Source organism: Globicephala melas, chromosome 6, assembly GCF_963455315.2.
Source record: "Globicephala melas chromosome 6, mGloMel1.2, whole genome shotgun sequence".
Classification (NCBI taxonomy): domain Eukaryota; kingdom Metazoa; phylum Chordata; class Mammalia; order Artiodactyla; family Delphinidae; genus Globicephala; species Globicephala melas.
The window spans coordinates 4,155,018-4,175,183 of NC_083319.1; the positions used below are offsets into that span (position 1 = coordinate 4,155,018).

A 20,166-nucleotide genomic window follows, 5' to 3' on the forward strand; every position below is an offset into this window, starting at 1 on the left:
TGGAAGGGCGAACGATGTAAGCTTTCTTTGCTTCACGCATTTCCTGGTGTCATAAAGACTTTGGGATGTTCCTAATTGCCTAGCTAGACAGATTCCTAGGCAACTACACGCATTCTTACTTGTTTTCATGAAATTGGAGTGTCCCAAATCTTGTGACTCAGTTGTACTCTTCCTCACTGGTTTCTTGAGAGCAAAGATGTCCCATGCTGCTGCTGTCCGGGTGTAATAAGATGCTTTCTGTGCATACCTGTTTTCATTTGTGAGGTGAAACTGAACAGTCTTACTAGGACAAATCAAATACATGCCTGTCTATGGGATGTTTATAGAGTAATGAAATTACCGGAAACGAGAGATCTCTAACAGTAATGTCCATCAGAACCTTCATGCACAGGTATCTGGCCCCCTAGTAGGTAGATTTGCATATTTGGTCTTTAAGTGTATTTTGGAAGAAGTCATAGGTGATTCTGATGTGCACCAGGGGTTGCGGACCAGTGGCTAAAGTAGCCACTTTGGCTATTTTTCTTTTAATTTATAATTTATTGCAGAGGCATTTCTTAAAATAGCTTCTAACCTCTGGTGTATATAGTGGTGGGTAAGTTTGGGGCTCTGAATTAGAGCTGACTTGATCGTACAGATCTGTCTTCTTTCAGAGTTTGTTAAGGTACAGGTATGGTTCTTTTCCGGGTTTAGGGCCATGGTAGACTAAAGTTAACTTTTTCTGGAATTAACTGGATATTCTTGGCTGCAGATGAGCCAAATACAGCAATACATCAACCATTTCAAGCTTTTCTAGAAGTCAGATAGCTTTCGACTTCTAACAAGCCACTAAGTTCTCTGAGCTTCAGTTTATTCATTTGTGAAATAAGAGAGTTGGATTGTAAATGAGTATTTCAAAGTCTAAATTTCTGAGATTTCAAGTCCTTCTGGGGCTTCAGTTAAAGATTCTACATTGATTGAATCAAAGTGTTAATGGCTTTATAATAACTGAGCAAATGGATGACCTTTAGCGCGACCTGTTTTTATCCTTTCCTTTATATCACATTTTTAAGAAGGTATTCCTTAAAAGTTCCTCATATTATAAATCTCTCTTCGAGAGATTAGTTTTATTTGTATTAGTTTTGTTTGTCATTTAAGTAGCTGCAAGCATGAAAGAAAAGTATACTCGATAGCATTTAAATCTCGAGCTTTTTGCTTTAAAAATACATATATATTTATAATTAGCATATACTCAAAAACTGAATTTTCCCCCCTCAGTGTTTAGTTTGCATGAAATACTGATTTTTTCTATTGGTCTGAAAAAGGTTTTAGACCAATTAAATTGGTTTAAAATTACCATCAGCAATTTTAGATTATTCTTTTTCTGATTTACTTATTAAGCGTGTAGTTCCTAGACATTAGTAATTTAATGTCTAGTGTCTATTTTTGGGAGGGGGAGAATTTAAAAAAATATGTATATATGAAACATATGTAATCCCAGGACCTTGCTAATTTCTTCTTGTCCATTCTCTCGTGCAGTACTAACTTTTGTTCTATACAGGGAAGTAGCAAAAGGTTATAGAACACTTTTTAAGGTTGAATGGATTCAGATTGTCATCTAATGAGTAAAGTGCCCTAAAAACCTAGCTTTGATACAGAGCAAGACATGGTAGTTACTGGCCTAGAATTCACAGGTCACTTTCTAGAGTAAAGATAATGGCAATAGAAGCCAAGACGTGTTTGAGTAACAAGGGACAACTTTACCCTTTGGTCGGTGATAGAGGACACAATGGGCCGTGGTAAGAAAAAACAGATGTGGTGACCGTAATGTCTGCAGTTGTTAAGACCTGTGCTGCTCTGAGTAGTTCCACAGAGCACACGAGTACAGCAGCAAACATGAAGTGTATCCATTTTAAGCTACAGGATGACTGTATCAGTGTTTCAAGTATAAGTTATTAAATGTAGACTTCTAAGGCTTATGTACCCATTTTGTTTAGTAGTAATACTGTTATAATAAAGTTTATATTTATTGGCACAGTGCCAAACAATGTGCTATGTTTTTTACATGCATGATCCTGTTAGCTCTTCCCACAGCCTTAAGGGGCGGGAGAGAGAGATGAGCACGCTGAGGCTTAAGGTCATTATTTGGTGGCTGAGCTGGGATTTGAGCCCTGTTGGTTGACTCTAGAACACACACATTTAATCTTGCACTGTGATAAATTGTCTGAACTGCTGATCTCATAAACTAACTCAAAGGTCAATGGTTCTTAAGTTTTGGGGGGGCCTCCGTTACCCTCTGAGGATTTGTGGGAAGCTGTGGACCAAATATCGTTTTCTGTCCCATCAGCACCAAGAACAAAATTCATACAGATATGAAATTCTGGATATGGCTTCAGGAACTTCACAGACCCAGCCTAAAGCCCAGCTGATCATTCTAGATAGACTACTGCTCTTAAAAATGGACTTGGGCTTTAAAAAAGAAACAAACAACAAGCAAAACAGTAGATAGGAAAGGCCCACGTCTTTTAAAGATGGACTATGTACTGTTTGTATTATAAATCATTTTCTTAAACTGTTATATTGAAAGGTTCTTTACACTTCACTGGGAGACCAACCTTAGGTGCCACATTAAAAAAAAATTGTAAGTGGAGAACTCAGGTGTGTAACTTGCTAAATGCTTGTCAAGCTTGGCATTCGGTCTGTGTGTACCTTTAGCACCTGGCAGAATTCCATTGGGCTTTTTTCCCCAGGGTTTATGCACTGTTTTTTTCCTTTAGAACCTCAAAAGTGTATATAAAATATATATAAAATATATATTTTTAATATTTCTTGCCTTCATCCTTCTTCCTAGACTAGTGGTTCTCAACCTCTTGTGGGCATCAGAATCGCCAGGAAGACCCACTCCCAGATTCAGAGGTCTCTGACCACCAAGGCTCAAGGCCCAAGAATTTGCATTTCTAGCAAATCCCCAGGTGATGCTGATGTTGCTGGTGTGAGGACCACATTTGAGAACCACATGTGTTAGTCCTAGACTATCAAACCCTGTGCCTTTATTCCCTAGGATATTTCTGTTTTAGTCTTGTGAACTTGAAACCTAAAGGAAATCTTAACAGTTTTCCTCAGATTTCTTTTTTTTGTGGTACGCAGGCCTCTCACTGTTGTGGCCTCTCCCGTTGCATAGCACAGACTCCGGACGCGCAGGCTCAGCGGCCATGGCACACGGGCCCAGCCGCTCCGCGGCATGTGGGATCTTCCCGGACCGGGGCATGAACCCGTGTCCCCTGCATCGGCAGACGGACTCTCAACCACTGCGCCACCAGGGAAGCCCCTCTCAGATTTCTTTTAAGGGAAGCTCTGTTTTTGAAACATACATGATATTTGGTTTATTTTCTTGGTAAATAATTTTGTTCATGCTAATAGAAAGTTAAAACATAAGAAACATTATTTATAGAAGAGCTACACCTTACCAAAATCAAGCTCTGTCCCTGCAGGCAAGTTACTAGAGGATTTACCTCTGAAATTGGGTAGGTATACGCTTCAGCGAATTGTCCTTCCAGGTCCCTCATGGCAAAAGTTCTGAGTGGAGAATCTGGAGCTCCCCTGCCCCTGTTTATACAGCCTTGAGAGAGACCACAACTGCTGAGACCATGTAGATCACACGTGACTACACAGTTTGGCAGGTTTTGCTACCAGCTGTTTTACTTTCACACACTGAGTGGTATTTCCTACCCCTTTCTTTCCTTCTGTGCATTGCTAGGAAGAGTGAATTGGAGCCTTTTTTGGATGCATTTGTGCTGAAGGCAACTTTATTCACTTCATAGAATATTACTCTAAGAAATCACCTGAGCGTTGCTGAGCCAAACATAATTGTGTAGTAGTGTATTATTAATTTTAATAAATTTATTTATTTATTTATTTTTGGCTGTGTTGGGTCTTCGTTGCTGTGCGTGGGCTTCCTCTAGTTGCTGCGAGCGGGGGCTACTCTTCGTTGTGGTGCATGGGCTTCTCATTGTGGTGGCTTCTCTTGTTGCAGAGCACGGGCTCTAGGCGTGTGGGCTTCAGTAGTTGTGGCACGTCAGCTCAGCAGTTGTGGCACACGGGCTTAGTTGCTCCACGGCATGTGGGATCTTCCCAGACCAGGACTCGGACCCATGTCCCCTGCATTGGAAGGCGGATTCTTAACCACTGTGCCACGAGGGAAGCCCAGTAGTGTGTTATTGACATATTATTATTATCTGTATTATCTGTGTAATGTTTCTGTTCTACTTATACTGTACTTGATAATGAAATAGTCTATCTATGCCTGAACCTGTATCTGAATTGTCTTCGAACTTTTTTAGATAAAAACCTCAGTACAGAAAACAAGTTACAGTGAAGAGACATCTGCTTTCGTTTATACCTGTAGTTGTGTTTTCACATCATAGAAAAGTTGCACAAAATTATCTAGGCGATGTGATATGCAGTTACATATTTTATGTGATTTGGGGTTCTGAGGAGTCCTAGGGGATAGAAGGCCACACACAACACTGATTTTCCAAAAGTCTGAATGCTCAGCTGATATTTTCAGATAAAATACTTCGTGAAGGCATTTAGGTACCTGCCAATAGTATTTCATAAAGGTATATTACAGCTCTCAGGTCTCTCATGCCTCGTACTGCATCTTGCCTAGGGCAGAGATGTGTGAAAAACTGTGTACAAGTCCTGCTAATGACATCTCTACATGGCTGTTGAGCTGGAGTTTGTGTGTACCCCACATATACACACCGTCGCTCTGTAAACACCTACAGAATGAAATGAAGGTGAAATGTGAAAACAAGTTGACCTATATTCCTTCTGCTTAATCTCAAAACACTAAAGCACAGAGCTGTCATCTTCCCCAGACCTACCCTTTATTTCTATTCAAAAAGACCTGTAGAAGTGCAATTACAGTGTTGCTTTCTGATGAGAACACAACTTTTGGGTCCAAGAGGAAGAGTCCAGATCTGAGGGCATGTTTCTTTTTTAATTTGGCTTTCGAAGATAAGAACATGGATTGGCCCTGTTATGCTCTGACAGGTGTTTCCATCCGTACCCCCCAAGGGTACACATTTTTGAAGAGGGTCTTCTCCGTTCCTCACTTCTGATCAGGAAGTTCACAGGTTGCATGATTTTACCTAGTAGTACCTCCATAGGGCAGGATTTAAATATAAATGAATAAGTAAACACTTAAAATATAAATAATGCCAGGTAGCCCCTGACTGGCCAACATTTATCACCATTACCATTTTTTAGCATAGCAATAAAGAAGGTAAGAAGTCTTAATGTCGAGCATTGGACAAAAAACATTCTGATTTCCTATGCCAGTTCCTTTATATAGGACAGTGATCCTGGCTAGGCAGGCTATAAGATCTCATCTTGTATACATCCTAATTTTACCCTTGCCTTAGATATTCCTTTTCAGGTAAAAGATCCAACTGGGATTAATTGCAAGAGGAAGTCTACATGACTCAGTGGAGTAACAGCTGAAGTTAAGATTCTAAAGATCAGAGGCTCCAGTGTTTTAATTCTAGCTCTTTTGGTTGAGTGACTGTGGCTGGGCAAGCACCCCCTGTGTGAATGGTTTCGTTGGCCTTTTTGGAAAGCCAGCCCGCCTTCCAGCTCTGCACACACTTGCAGTATGCCACTGAGGACCACAGTTAACGGCGTTAGTGCCTAGAATGTGTTCTACAGGGAAGTATAATTACCGCGTCATCTGGAGCAAGAGGTTTTAATTGTTAGAGAGCTGCTCAACACACTAGTTCAACTTTGACCAGGACTGTATGTGGAACGTCTCGTTTCCTACCTCTTCCGTGTTCAGTGTAATTAGGCATATATAGTGTGTGAGGTTCAGCTTTTCATATCTGTATTCAACCCTGGAATGGCTACCAAAGAAGCTGATGAAATCTTTGTTGACTTGAACGGGGTATATTTGCCCCTTGTGTGCCAGATGCTGCAATAGGCCCTGGGTCCCTGTCCCCATGGAGCTTACAATCTAGTGATCAGGCTGTACCTAAACATAGTTTGAAGGGCCCACATTTTAAAAGCAAACTGGAATGTATTTACATATACTCATATTTAACAAGGATATTTAATATGAGGTAATTTAGGTAGAAAGCAGGGCAAAAAGGGAAAGAAAATAGGGAGAAATGATAGCTGTTCTCAAATATTTTATGCTTGTCATGTAGAAGGATTAGATTAAGGTTGTGTGGTTTCAAAGGCAGAATTCAACTTTGTACATTTATTTAAGAAATATTTTAACTCCTTATCATTCAGTGAACAAGTCCCAGGCACTGTGGCAGCTGCAAGAGGCACAGTACTGGAGAGGCCCCTGTCTCTCCCTGGCTGGAACTGCTGTTCTGGTGAGGGGGACATATTCAGTGACTAATTACACTTGCTTAGTCGGTTGTGGTCCGTGACACCAAGAAATACAGGCTGCTGAGAGTATGTGATGGGGCCTGACCTGGTCTGGTCCTGAGTGGAGGGAAGTGAAAGCTTCTCTGATGAAGCGCATGTTTAAGCTGAGGTTTTTCAGGGTGAAGACTGAGCTTGGGAGGGGGCAGAGGTAGAGTCTCTTGGGCACAGGGACAACATGTACCTGGTCCTGAAGTGGGGACGTGTGTGGCTTGGCTGAGAGACTGTGTGGCTAGTGGGGCAGGGCCGTGGGGAGGGAGGGGGCGTGGTGGGTTTGAAGTGATGCAGACCCACCAAGCGCTTCGTGCCTGGCGCTGCTCTTCCTCTCGGGCTCCTCGGGTGGTTTCTCTGTGCCACGTACCGTGCCGAGGGCTATGGGCGTTCCTCTCCTGGATTAGTGAGGTAGACGCCACCGTTCTTCTCACTGTACAGTGACGTAATTTAAGGTTGGACATTAGAGACATAAGATAAATCACCCAAAGTTACACCGCTACTCAGTGGCAGAGCTTGGATTTCAACTCGGAGCTCTAATTCTGGAGCCCATCCTGCCCATGCATTTCCTGCCCATTCGTTTATAGCTCTAATAAAGACAGTTAACAAAAGGCAGAGTTTACAAGTTCAGCACAATATAAAGAATTTTCCAGCAACCAACTGTTCAGAAATGTAGACGGGGAGAGGCATGTGCACCCAGTGATTAGAAGTGTTCATTCCAGCGGAAACCGGATGGCCACCTGTCAGGGATGTGCAGTAGGAAAGAGGTGGAAGCCAGTGAATCCTGAACTTCCTCTGATTGCTTCTGGGATCTCACTTCATTGTGAGATTGATATTGACAGATGCGTGTTTCTTCTCTTCAGTGACCATGAAAGACACCAGGTTGACAGCACTGGAAACTGAAGTACCAATTGTCCCCAGAACAGGTAAGGTGCAAACTCAATCCAGTGGTTGGGGGAAGGTGGAAGAGAATCATTTATCCTGTCTGTGGTTGTACTGGGGCAAAGATATTTCTTTGCATTCAGGATTAACGTTGATGGTTTTAGCTACTTGCCAGGAACTAGACCTTCTGTGTCGTGAAGTAATTAGTCAAATTACCGGTAATTTTTTAACTGCTTATTCAGTGCCAGGCATGGTGTTAAGTGCATTCTGTGGTTATTTATTTTGTTCTTCACAGCCACACTTTTGGTGTATCTCCGTTTTACAGATGAGGAGTTGGGCTCTGAAATGTTACGTAATTTTCCTAAGGTTGTATAGTTAGTACCTGGTGTACCTGCGACTCAAATCAGTTCAATCTAGCAGCAGAATTTGGTTCTAACGCCTAGATAAAATTGAAGCCTGTGTGTCTGAGCAAGTCATTTAACTAGCACAGAGGTTCTCAACCCTGGCTGTGCCTTAACAATCCACACAGGCCTATAAAACAAGCCAGACGTCCTGTCTGGACCCCACCCCTTAACCTGCTCGGGATCGTGTGGACTCTCCAGGTGATTCTAATGTACGTCCTGGGCTGAGGACCCCTGAGCTAAGGAATTAGCATTTACATTGTAACGTGGCTTTATTTATTAATTGTCTTAGTTTTTTGGGGATGAGTTGCATGCTATCGTGGTTTCTGGGAATTGGAGGATTCTCAGAGCCCTGGAATATATCCTTCCTAAATATTGAGGCTTTGGCATTTCTGTGGATACTAGTGTAGTCTGAGTGACCTGACTGATCCCTGAGCTCTAATTTTGAGTTTACTGGCAGGGGTGTGCACTGCAACAGCGTTCCGTGTCTGCAGGAAGGGTGTAGGGGAGATAGGGAAGTGTTTGGTCTGCTGTCTTTATACACAGATGGCTGATGGGATTCATTTAATGCCTCACTGGTTGCTATTTGCTGTGTTCTGTCACTGTCTTCCTCACCTTACCTCCTAGGAATTGTGAAATAAGGTGGAGATTTTTGCCTTAAAGATTGGTGTCTGTTCACAAACAGGGACTTAATACAGATTGTAGACTGTCTAACAAGAAGGTGGAAGTATTGTTCCCTCACGAGTAGGGGAAGCTTTCTAAGTTTAACTTTTTACTTTAAAATATTTTATGTGTACTTCACCCTGTCCTTTGTCGGAAATCTACTGCATATGAATTTGAACCCAGTGTCAGATGGTCATGATCAAATCATTGAGACCCAAGCTGAACATCACACATCACAAATCTCAGATTTTTTTTAAAATTTTTATTCATTTATTTATTTATTTTTTGGCTGCATTAGGTCTTCGTTGCTGCGCACAGGCTCTCTCTAGTTGCGGCAAGCGGGGGCTTCTTCATTGCGGCGTGCAGGCTTCTCACTGCGGCGGCTTCTCTTGTTGCAGAGCATGGGCTCTAGGCGCGCGGGCTTCAGTAGCTGTGGCGCACGGGCTTAGTTGCTCCACGGCATGTGGGATCGTCCTGGACCAGGGATTGAACCCGTGTCCCCTGCATTGGCAGGCGGATTCTTAACCACTGCACCACCAGGGAAGTCCCACAAATCTCAGATTTTATTAAACATTTTTCAGTATTGCATTTGTATTCCGTTTTAGTAGTCAGATTGTTAAAATTTGAAATTTTAGCAAATTGGTCAGCTGTGTCAGCCGCTAGATTGCTCCTGGGTTAACACGTGTTTGATACCGGAAGGACATTTGTCTTCAGCTGCCGCGTTTAGTCCCGTCACTAACCTTTTTAGACAAAGCAGAATGTAATTCGGGAGAGTTTCTGCTAAATTGTTTTCTGGAAGGAACCTGTACCTGGGATTCATAGCTTGGGCAAGCCTCAAGGATCCTTCATCTTCAGCTACTAAAAATTGTTGACAGTCTATACCAATCTTTTTTTTTTTTTTTTTTTGTGGTATGCGGGCCTCTCACTGTTGTGGCCTCTCCTGTTGCGGAGCACAGGCTCCGGACGCGCAGACTCAGCGGCCATGGCTCACGGGCCCAGCCGCTCTGCGGCATGTGGGATCTTCCCGGACCGGGGCATGAACCCGTGTCCCCTGCATCGGCAGGCGGACACTTAACCACTGCGCCACCAGGGAAGCCCTATACCAATCATTTTGAAAAGCTTTTTGATTAAATTTTTAGCCTCTGTATACACACAACTACAAGAAATTGTCTTCTTAAAACAGTTTTGTAAAGTCTGTTTTGAAATTTTATTAGTGAGTACAAAATGTGTTTGAGTATTTCATTTTTTCTTAACATTGTTTTCTTCATACTCTATATATTCTTTGGGTTTTTTTTGTTTGTTTGTTTTGTTTTTTGCGGTACGCGGGCCTCTCACTGTTGTGGCCTCTCCCGTTGCGGAGCACAGGCTCCGTACGCACAGGCTCAGCGGCCATGGCTCATGGGCCCAGCCGCTCCGCGGCATGTGGGATCCTCCCGGACCGGGGCACGAACCCGTGTCCCCTGCATTGGCAGGCGGACTCTCAACCACTGCGCCACCTGGGAAGCCCCTCTATATATTCTTTATGTTTGGCTTGAAGGTGATTTATCATGGATATTGTTGACTGTGATTTTGGGGTTTTTTCATGTCATAAAATTGAGGTGACAGGTTGGCATTTTATTTTTAATTCACCCTCACAAGATATGAGGTATTCCCAAATATGACTTTTTCTTGAAAGACTACAAATCAGGACTACAAATTAGGTGAAGTTCTTAAAGATTATTCTGTTCGTAATAAATGTTATAAAACAATTCTATAAAAGTTAGAATTAAAATATAGTTTAATTTCTGTTATTTAACCATGTGTTACTAAAATTTTTATAAACATTTGGCTCAAAGAATAATTACTGTTATTTGTAAAGCTATCTAGCGAATCTACTTTCTTAATACTCATAATATTAGTTAATATATTTAACTGTTTGAAAGTTCTTAATTGTTTTTGAACATAAAAATCACATCGTTAACTGAAGCTTTTATTTTTGTAATAATAAATGTATAAATAAGTATTGTATTGACAGAATTTCAACTTAATAAAACACAAAACTTAGATGTTACATCTAGAATGTTTTTACCTTTATTCAGATATTAATAGTACTTCTGTATGCATGCCTTGTCCGCATTACTGACATCATGTGGATTAGGTATGATGGTAACATTAACATATAGTTGTTGGTCACACATACACAGTCAGAGATGCCAGAAATGCTGCAGAAGTGGGCGATTGTTCAACTTTCAGTCCTAAAGACCAAGGCCGCAGCCAGATTTTGGCCAAGTATAGAGACTAAAATCGAACTTTGGTAAATCTCTATTTTCCAACCATAAATCTCAAATCTGGTTACCAGTGTAGAGTTTCAGTTTGGTTTATTCAAAGGTGGTGACTAAGAACCCCGCTGTTGCTTTAGATTGGGTGGTCGGGGAGGCCTCTCAGAGATGGTGTGACATTTTGAGCAGAGACTTGAAACAGCCACACGAGGATCTGGGAAAAGAGCAACAGCAAGTGCAGAGGCCTGAGCAAGAAGCTGTTTTCCTGAGTTTCAGGAGCCTGAGACTAGAGCAGAGAGACGAGGGGGTGGAGTGCTGTGAAACGGAGGCAGAGGGAGTGGGGACTTCACAACTGGCCCAATCTGGTGGAGCCTTGCAGCCCCTTGGGAGCTGGCGCTTATTAGCTCCATGGGAAGCCACTGGATGATTTTAAACAGGGGAGTGAAAGATTCTGATTTCCCTATTTCAGAGTCTTTTGTGGTTGTTTGGTGGCAGATAAGTTGTAGGGCGAGGGTAGTGAGGGAGCCTGCTGCTCCCTTGTCTCCAAGGGGGGATGATGGGGGCTTGGGCTGGGGTGACAACAAAAGGGATAAGTCAGTGGGTTTGCCAGCGGATTAGATGTGAGGGTACGAGTGGCGGAAGAGCACGGATGTCACCTAGACGTTTGCTAGAGACTGACGACCATGCCTTTTACTGAGGTCCAGGAGACTATCAGAGTGACAGGTCTTGGGGTGGGGGCGGGGCGGGCGTTGGAAGTCATGGCTCCCTAATGTAAATAGCATCATCGATAGCGCGGTACTGTGGCTTGTGGGCGCCAAAGATAATTTTTTTTTTTTTTTTTTGCGGTACGCGGGCCTCTCACTGTTGTGGCCTCTCCCGCTGCGGAGCACAGGCTCCGGACGCACAGGCTCAGCGACCATGGCTCACGGGCCCAGCCGCTCCGCGGCACGTGGGATCTTCCCAGACCGGGGCATGAACCGGTGTCCCCTGCATCGGCAGGCGGACTCCCAACCACTGCGCCACCAGGGAAGCCCCAAAGATAATATTAAGCTAAATGGAATGTTGCTTTGGCGTGTAGGGTACAGAAATGTATTAACTAAATATTGACTTTTGGCTTCTCCTGTCTATTTTCTATACTTGGTTACTTCCAAGATGCAAGAGAGACTTTCATGGCTGAAGTGGATGCTTCATGTGCCTGTGGTGCTAACCTCTCAGGGACTTTCCCCTTATCTTCTCTAGGCTGTAAAGTGTGTTTAACATGTGTGCAACTCACCCATTCCCACCACATCCAGGTGAAGCTGGTCCCTTCCCTCCTTTGTGTACTCACTAAATCATGTCCATTTCCTGCTCGTGTACATATAGTTCTTCATTGCACTTGCTAAGTCTGTCTTCCCTACTTAGCATCCTGCACTCAGTCCCTCAAGAAATATTTGAATAAGTTTAAAAGGGGAGATATTCCAATCATGGAACTAATTCCAAAAGCTTATGCTTGAACTCCCGTGAGGGCTTTTTAGAATGTCAAAAATCCTTGAACTTGAGGCACTTAAATGAAGAATCCCACACAAAGCCCATAATTTATATTTTTTCTGAGGTTTAAAAAATATGGTTAAAAGGTAGAATTTTAGAACTGGAGAGAAGAGCAACAAAAGCTTGTTGCCAAAAATAGATACTAATGTATGTTAGAATAAAACCTTATTTTTGCTTTCTGTAAAGCATCTGGAAAGAGTAGGCTCCAGAAATCAGACTTTTATACCTAAATTACATTTACAATCTGAAAAACAAGCTAGGTGACCCATGACGGTCAGCCCTGAGTATCGCCAAGGTGACTGGATGGGCGCCATCTTTGTTTAGATTTGAGCTCATGGCGCTCTGCTCTGGGCTGCCTGCATTTGGAGGGACAGCTCTGACATTACTGTCTTCTGAATATACAGAAGACAAACGCGGAGTCTCACTAGCCTGAGACTGGGTAAGTAGCAGTTTTATTGGAACAAAACGAAACTTAGGGGCAAATTACTTTTAAGCCTGAGAATCATTTGTGATTTACCTGAAGTAGAAATGAATGTGGAGGCTAGCTAGATAAATGTGCTATTCCAGTCATCTTGAAAGTGGTGGCCCAAAGGTTTTTACCAGTATTCTTTCTGATAATGTGTGAGTACTACTCAGTGAGTGTTTATCTGTGCCGGGTGCTGTGCTAACTGTGTGATACACGTTGTGTCATTTAATCCTCTTGGTGAACAATAAACCCTGACAGGTTGGTATTATCTTCACTTGTAAATTTAATTTAATCCATCTCACAATAAGGTGAAATTTTATTGTTTTCAGCTTTGAACTTTTACAATAAAATCTTACCAGTTATGGTCTCACATTTCTGAGTCCTTTGAAATTGACTTCCTTTATGATTTACCTGTAAGATTTATATTTATGTAAATATAAATTTGTATTATATTCCTACATCATACTTTCTACATCAGGATTTTCTATCAAAAATACATTTATACATTTTAATTGATTTTTCTGGCTAATGAATTTCTGATTCACCAAGAGCAAAATCAGTGAATATCACCAGGTTGTAATTATACCAGAGCATAGATGATAGTAAGTTAATACTCGCCAGTTTCAGGGGTCATTGCTACTTTAAATTTGGCATCCTTGTAGGAGCTTAACTCTTTAGCGGAGTTTTCCCTTAGCGTGGTGTTTCTCAAGTGCGGCTTATTTATCACCCATATAAGAATTATTCTGGGGTGCTTATTAAAATGCATATTTCTAAGCCCACAATCCAGTTCTGGAATGGGCCCAGAAGTTAGATCCGAGGTGGTTTGGATACACACTGAAGCCTGAGAACTGCTACTTTAGCTTACCCAAAGACAAGCAAATAGAAAATAAGAATATATTCTGATGTGACTGCAAGTGATGTATACAGTTGTTGGCCTGGGAGCTGAGGCATCTAAGTTCTGCTTTACTATGTGACCTTGGCAAAATTATTTATCCTTTTTGAGTATCCATATTCTCATCTGTAAAATAAGGATAACATCTGCTTACCTCACAGTTGCTGTGAGGATCAAAACCACAAGTTAGTTTAATGTCACAATTATGGGGTTAGTGCTTTGAGTGAAGCAGATTTCGGCTCAAATTTCAGTTCTCCCTGGCTTTGCCTCCTGCTAGCTTTCTGACCGTAAGCAAATGGGGTTGATCTTTGTTCCTCTCCCTGTAAAATGGGGACAAAAGAGCCAGTCATACTGTAGTTATATAAGGAGTGTATTTGATGATGTTTGTGAAAGGTGTGCAGTGCCTGTCTAATAAATGGTAGCTGTCTTTACTTGGTTTTGAAAATATAGCTTTAGGGACCATAGTGGGGAGAAATGAATAATTGTAAATGTGTATGGTGACACTGGAGAATGAGCTGCTTTTTCTCTATAAAGGTAAGGTGACTGCTCCACTGCCATGAAGGACTGAGTTTTTGAAGGTGCAGGCTTCCCCCGTTCATGCCTACTTCCCTGTAACTAGCAGCATTTGAGTGTGTGGTAGACGTCTGGGGTGAGGCGCGTACACTAAAAATAGAGGAACCATCCCTGGTTCAAATGAGGTTTATGCACTTGTGACCTAACTGGCCATACTAACTTCTAGACTCTGATGGGGTTGTCAAGAAGAAGATAGCATGCTTTCAGCTCTCTTTCTGAAAATAGTTCATCTACTCTTTAGATCACTGATTTGAAACATAAACATAGTCTTAGCCAAAACCCAAGGTAGACTTAGAGTAGGAATAAAACTTAGATTTAGTCCCATTATTAAGTTGCTGTGATGATTCCAACTGGTATTGTTGGTTTTTTTTAGGTTTCTCTCTGTTGCATTCCCTAGAACTCCTCTTCATAAATGTGTCAAGGACAGAATTATTTACACGCCCTAGCTTCTTTTATCAGCAAAGTTCTGGACAAACTTTTCACTGCTTCGAATATATGCTCAGTTTGTCTGGCAGGTAGTTTTTTGTGGGGAAAAATGGGGCCATTTTGTTACACCATTCCTCTTCTTCTTTTCAGTCTGGTAGTGGCACCAATGAAGAGCCTTCAAAGTCTTTAACACACATCCTGGACCCAGCACAGCGCATTCGTGTAAGATAATGGCCCAACAAGCAAATATTGGGGAGCTCCTCTCCATGTTGGATTCCCCCATGCTGAGTGTGCGTGATGATGTAACAGCTGTCTTTAAAGAGAACCTCAATTCTGGTAAGCAGAATCGAACCCTGGTTAGCTTATCTGCTAATCAGACGAGATTGACCTAGAGATGACTAGAATCCTACTGATAAATTTTGGTTTTCATCTTCTAAAGAGAGTCTTTAAAACCACCAAGGAAAAGCATACATCGGTGGATTCATTCTACATTCTACATGTGTTTCAAGCTTTTAGTTATGGAAATACTCAAATATACACACAAACATAGAAGTAAGAGTCACATAATGAACTCCATATACCCAGCCTTTCCTGTTTCATCTTACCTCCCTGACTTCCCCCCACCCAGGTATTTTAAAGCAAATCCCAGGTATATCATTTCATCTGTAAATCACATGTAATTTTTAATATGAAACATGCTTAACCTCTCTTTTTATCAGAGAAATATAAATTTAAACAGTACCCTTTCCTCCTTACCGGGCTGGCAGGAATCAAATATTGGTCATAGAAATGGGCACTGTTAGCAGGCGAACACATGGGTGCTCTGCCCTTTTGGAGTATCTGTCATCAACTTAAAAGCGTGTGCCATTTGGCTTACAGACTTACAATAATCTGTATTTCATTATAGCCTTGAATGAAATGTAGTGGAAACTTGGGAAAACCTAAGTGTCCTTCAGCAGGTGAATGGTTAAATTAATTATGTAGAGCCGTGCAGTGGAGAACAAGGAGCTCAATAAAGAGAATGAAGTAAGTCATAGATGCTGTCATGGAAAGGTGTCTACAACACCTTGCTGAGTGGAAAAAACACACATACACAGACCATGGGTATATGGACACGGGGCCTAGATGTGTGTGATTGTACAAGTGTGAAAAGTTTTGAAAGGACATGAACCAAACCCAAGGGTGTTTGTCTCTGGAGAGTGGGTTGGGAGGCAGGTGGTGAGGAAGATGTTCACTTGCATGTTATGTACTTTCATATAACTTGAATTGTTAACAATAGACATGAATTCTTTTTGTAATTAAAAAAGCAAGAAAAAAAGAAGATAGGGGACTTCCCTGGTGGTCCAGTGGTTAAGGATCCACCTTCCAGTGCAGGGGACGCGGGTTCGATCCCTGGTTGGGGAACTAAGATCCCACATGCCTCGGGGCAACTAAGCCTGTGCTCCGCAACTACTGAGCCTGCGCGCCACAACTAGAGAGCCCGTGCGCCACAGTGAAAGGTCCCACATGCCACAACTAAGACCCGATGCAGACAAATACATAAATAAATTAATATTAAAAAAAAAGAAGATAGTATTTCTTGTGCTCTTACGGCTATTTAGGCAAATAAACTTGGTATTATCCTATTGTTAAACCTAAATTCATTTAAGGAAGCAGAAATACAACACTTCATATAACTTTGGGTAGCATACAAAGAGACGTTTTCTGGATTTTGTGACAGGCAACTATTTGAGGTAAGTTTAGAAGTTAAAGGAAATTATTATAAACTGCCCTTTTCTTTCTTTAGACCGTGGTCCGATGCTTGTGAACACCTTGGTGGATTATTACCTGGAAACCAATTCTCAGCCTGTATTGCACATCCTGACTACCTTGCAAGAGCCACATGATAAGGTAACTGCTGGAACTGATGGTAGAGATTTGATACATTTTCTATGAGTGGTGTGACAGTGTCTGTGCAGCCCCAGTGCACAGTCTGTCCAGAGCTCACTCCTTCAACTTATGCGTGCCATTGATGATACTGCCCCCAGATTATAACTACATATAAAAACAATTGTCAGGACCTATGTTTCCTGAAAAGTTTTCAAAATACAACATATTCAAGAGGCTTTTAAGGCTCTTTCTGCTTAAAGAAATCCTGTAATCCTAAACTATAATTGTATAGTGACAGTTTGATCCATAAGGTACCCATCTTTAAACCCATGCTCTGAGTAGGATTTTCAGACTTTTAATCAATATGGCAGAATCTGTAAGTGTGGGCAACTAATGGGGCTAATTGACTAGTGCTGTTTCACAGCACCAGGCACTTGGAAGACTCCTTCATGTTTTGTTTTTATTTTTGTTGATGGTAAATAGCTAACAAAGCATTGCAATTACAGATTTTGGTACATCTTGAGTTTGTATGTGTTAGTGATTTACTTTACTGGGATTTGAAGGCCTTGCCATTGTCTGCCTTTTACAGTACATCTTGGGTGGTTTTTTTTTTTTTTAACTCTGGGCTGAATTTTAACTTCTACTACTACCTGATTTATATCTGGGGCCAAATCCATGTAGGCTGGGCTATGGGAGCAATAAGTAACTGCTTCCAGCAGGATCCCGTGAAGCTTCAACAACCTACCACAGGCTTATTATAACATTGGTTATTATAAGAAGTGGCCTATATGTATTACAGAAAGAGGGCCTATGAAGGAGTCTCCCCCCGGCTTATAGACCTGTATTGTGGGATCCTCTTTCAGAAGTTGCAAACTGGCTTCCCTCTCTCAGGCCAAAGGCAACAGTGTGTTGTTTGCTAGCATGGTTTTAAAAAATCTTGAATTTGATCTCTACCTGCATGAGCCTTTCTTTACATCAAAGGGAAGACTTGAGAGACTGGGCTGTATCACTGCTGCCTCTCTTTGTGTGAACTTCATACATTCATATGTGCGTTTCCCTTGGTCCCTTGATTTTTCCCAGCTTTATTGAGATATATTTCTCTTGTTCTTGTGCATTTTCAGCACCTCTTGGACAAAATGAATGAATACGTGGGCAAAGCCGCCTCTCGGTTATCCACCCTCTCGTTACTGGGCCACGTTGTGAGGCTGCAGCCGTCTTGGAAACATAAGCTCTCTCAAGCACCTCTTTTGCCTTCTTTACTAAAATGTCTCAAGGTACAGTGTTTGTAAGGATTTGAACGAAATAGCTTTGTGAATATAATTTCTGAAATTCTGAGTACCTTAAAGCAAGCAAGCTAGATGTTAACTTTGAGAGTTTGAAAACTTCTGGACATTTGGTTTTTCTCGAATGTAACGTAGTCCAAAATTGGTACTTAGTAAGCTCTCAGTGCATCTCTGTGACTATTGCAATATGTTTGGTCCAAGCAAATGTGGTAACATTTCGGTCAGATCGGTTGACATTATGCTGTTGCAGCCCTTTTTGATTTCATCGTTGTCTAGCCTTTCCTCTGTTGAAAACATACTGGTTTGTCTTGAGGGAACCCCCATTTCTAAGTTCTCTTTTGGCTAATAGAAAAATGGCTGAAAGGCTCTTTCAGCTATTTAGGAGCATGTTCTGGTTGCAGCTGAGTTGCATTCTACGTTTTTGCACTAACCGTAGTGTGTTTTTCTACAGAGGGAGTCAAAACCTAAGTAGAACTTTGTGCTTTTAGTTTTGACCGTGGCTTGCTGAAATAGTCAGCGTTATTTGCTTAGTCTGTTTTAGCTCCTGGACTTGTTTCCTATCTGTAAAATAAGGAAATGTGGTTAATATGAACTATCTGTACCTCACAGAGATATGACATGAAAATATCCAGTAGTGTTTGTGCCAGAATGGCAGTGCCTTTGGAGTCATCTGACACAGCACGATGCAAATTGATTTTGTCTCTGCCAACAAGGGTAACTGTTTTAATCTCCCTAGAGGTGGATCTCAAGGAGTCATATTGGTAGGGTATCATAAAAATGTGCATTTAATGTTAAGGAAAAGCAGGAACAATTTTAACAATTTTTTTAAGTGAATGGATCGATGAGAATATAATCCTATTTTGAGGCACACTGTTTAGTTCAGATTGCAAAATACTTATCTTTTCCAAAAAGATAAACCTTGAAAATTACTTACGGACTGTTATTCAAACCTTCAGTAAGAATGTTTTGTTAACCAAAATTAGGATTAGTCCTTTTTATCCAAACTCATTATAGATTCTTGATTCTCCTACCAGTATTGTATTTTCTTCCTACTAGATATCCGCCACAACAAATGGCTTGGTGCTTGCTGTAAAAGCTAAATATATTTAAAACTTTATTTCCAGACTCGTAGATTCCTTTTTTAGTAGGAATAATGAATGTCTTAGCCTGCATGGTAGTCTTTTGATTAATATCTTGTTTCTTCAATCTGAATTCCAGTTACTTGGCAAACATTCATAATTTAATTATGGATCATGTGAGCTGCTGTAGCTAGTCTGAGTTGATTCATTATTCATTGGTTATTAAGTGTCTTCAATTAGTCTAAATTTATATGACTTGATATTTAAACTGTAGACATGGTCAGAGGTCACCATATCTTCTTTTATTTGCTGGTCTCTAAATATTGCTGTGAAGGTGAGCCATTAAGTAGACTTGTTAGTACTATACTAATTTCTTGTTAAATTATACTTCTGTTGTAATCCTTTGAAAATAGTGAACGACTTGTCAATGTATGAGGTTCTTTTTAATTGACTTTTAAAAAGTAAGTATTTTATGATTTGGTTGAATGAACAAGAATAGCAGCGTTCTTTTGTTCTGTTAAAAAGCAACTTCTTGTGCTTCCCTCCAAGGGCTAGAAATAGCACATCCTAAGTCTCTGGGTTTGGGTGTCCCCACGCCCCGCTCAGGCCCCTACCCCAGATGAGTTTGGTGCGTCAGCGTGGTCCCTGCAGACTTAGCATGGCCGGGCTGGTCCCCAGTGGCTTTTGGTGGCGTCTGTTTCAGTGTTGTGCCCCCACCCTTAGGGGTAGGAGGATGAGTCTGTGCTGGGCGTCTAACCTGTGACCCCTTGGTGTTAGAACCTCCAAGCGTGCGGATTCTAATGCTGCACCTGACAGGTGTTTCCTCTTTCTTGACCGTCCCTCCTGCAGGTGGACACCGACGCCATTGTCCTCACAACAGGGGCCTTAGTGTTGGTAACCGTGCTACCGATGATTCCACAGTCGGGGAAGCAGCACCTTCGTGATTTCTTTGATATTTTTGGCCGTCTTTCGTCATGGTGCCTGAAGAAACCAGGTAAAGATCTCCTTCTATACCTGTCATGCCCCACCAAGTGAGTGCTTTCATGATTGGTTAACAGATCATGTGCTGGAAGGGAAGGACTTGTAGCATTCTAAAGCTCAGATGGCTGGTTGTCACCAGCCAGATGAGGAAATACCTCAGGTACGTCCACCAGAGGCACAAATAAGAAGCATGACTGTTGGGACTTCACTGGTGGTCCAGTGGTTAAGACTCCATGCTTCCAGTGCAAGGGGTGCAGGTTCGATCCCTGGTCAGGGAACAAAGATCCCACATGCCATGTGGCACGGCCAACAAATTAAAAAAAAAAAAAAGAAGCAGCACGACTGTTGAGATACCTTCCTTATATTGTTGGCTTAGAAGGATTAGTTGTCAGAGAAACTGAGTGGTAGGTACAACTTCCTGATTTTCAATAAACTGAAAAACAACTTCAATCTGTGTCATAGCAGTACAG

At 41.7% G+C, this 20,166-nt stretch overlaps 1 protein-coding gene across 3 annotated transcripts in view; it reads left to right on the top strand.

Moving 5' to 3' along the window:
* The window catches only part of TSC1 (TSC complex subunit 1), a 48,953-nt gene that overhangs the window by 1,996 nt on the left and 26,791 nt on the right, over positions 1-20,166 (top strand). Inside the window, exons 2-6 of one of the 3 annotated variants that reach the window (XM_030838448.2) lie at positions 7,260-7,322; positions 14,635-14,820; positions 16,271-16,374; positions 17,475-17,627; positions 19,565-19,709. In XM_030838448.2, coding sequence (XP_030694308.1) covers positions 14,715-14,820; positions 16,271-16,374; positions 17,475-17,627; positions 19,565-19,709 — 508 coding nt within the window. In that variant the 5' untranslated portion in view covers positions 7,260-7,322; positions 14,635-14,714. The remainder of the gene's footprint in view (positions 1-7,259; positions 7,323-14,634; positions 14,821-16,270; positions 16,375-17,474; positions 17,628-19,564; positions 19,710-20,166) is intronic. The other 2 variants (XM_060300244.1, XM_060300245.1) reach the window with 2 other exon arrangements.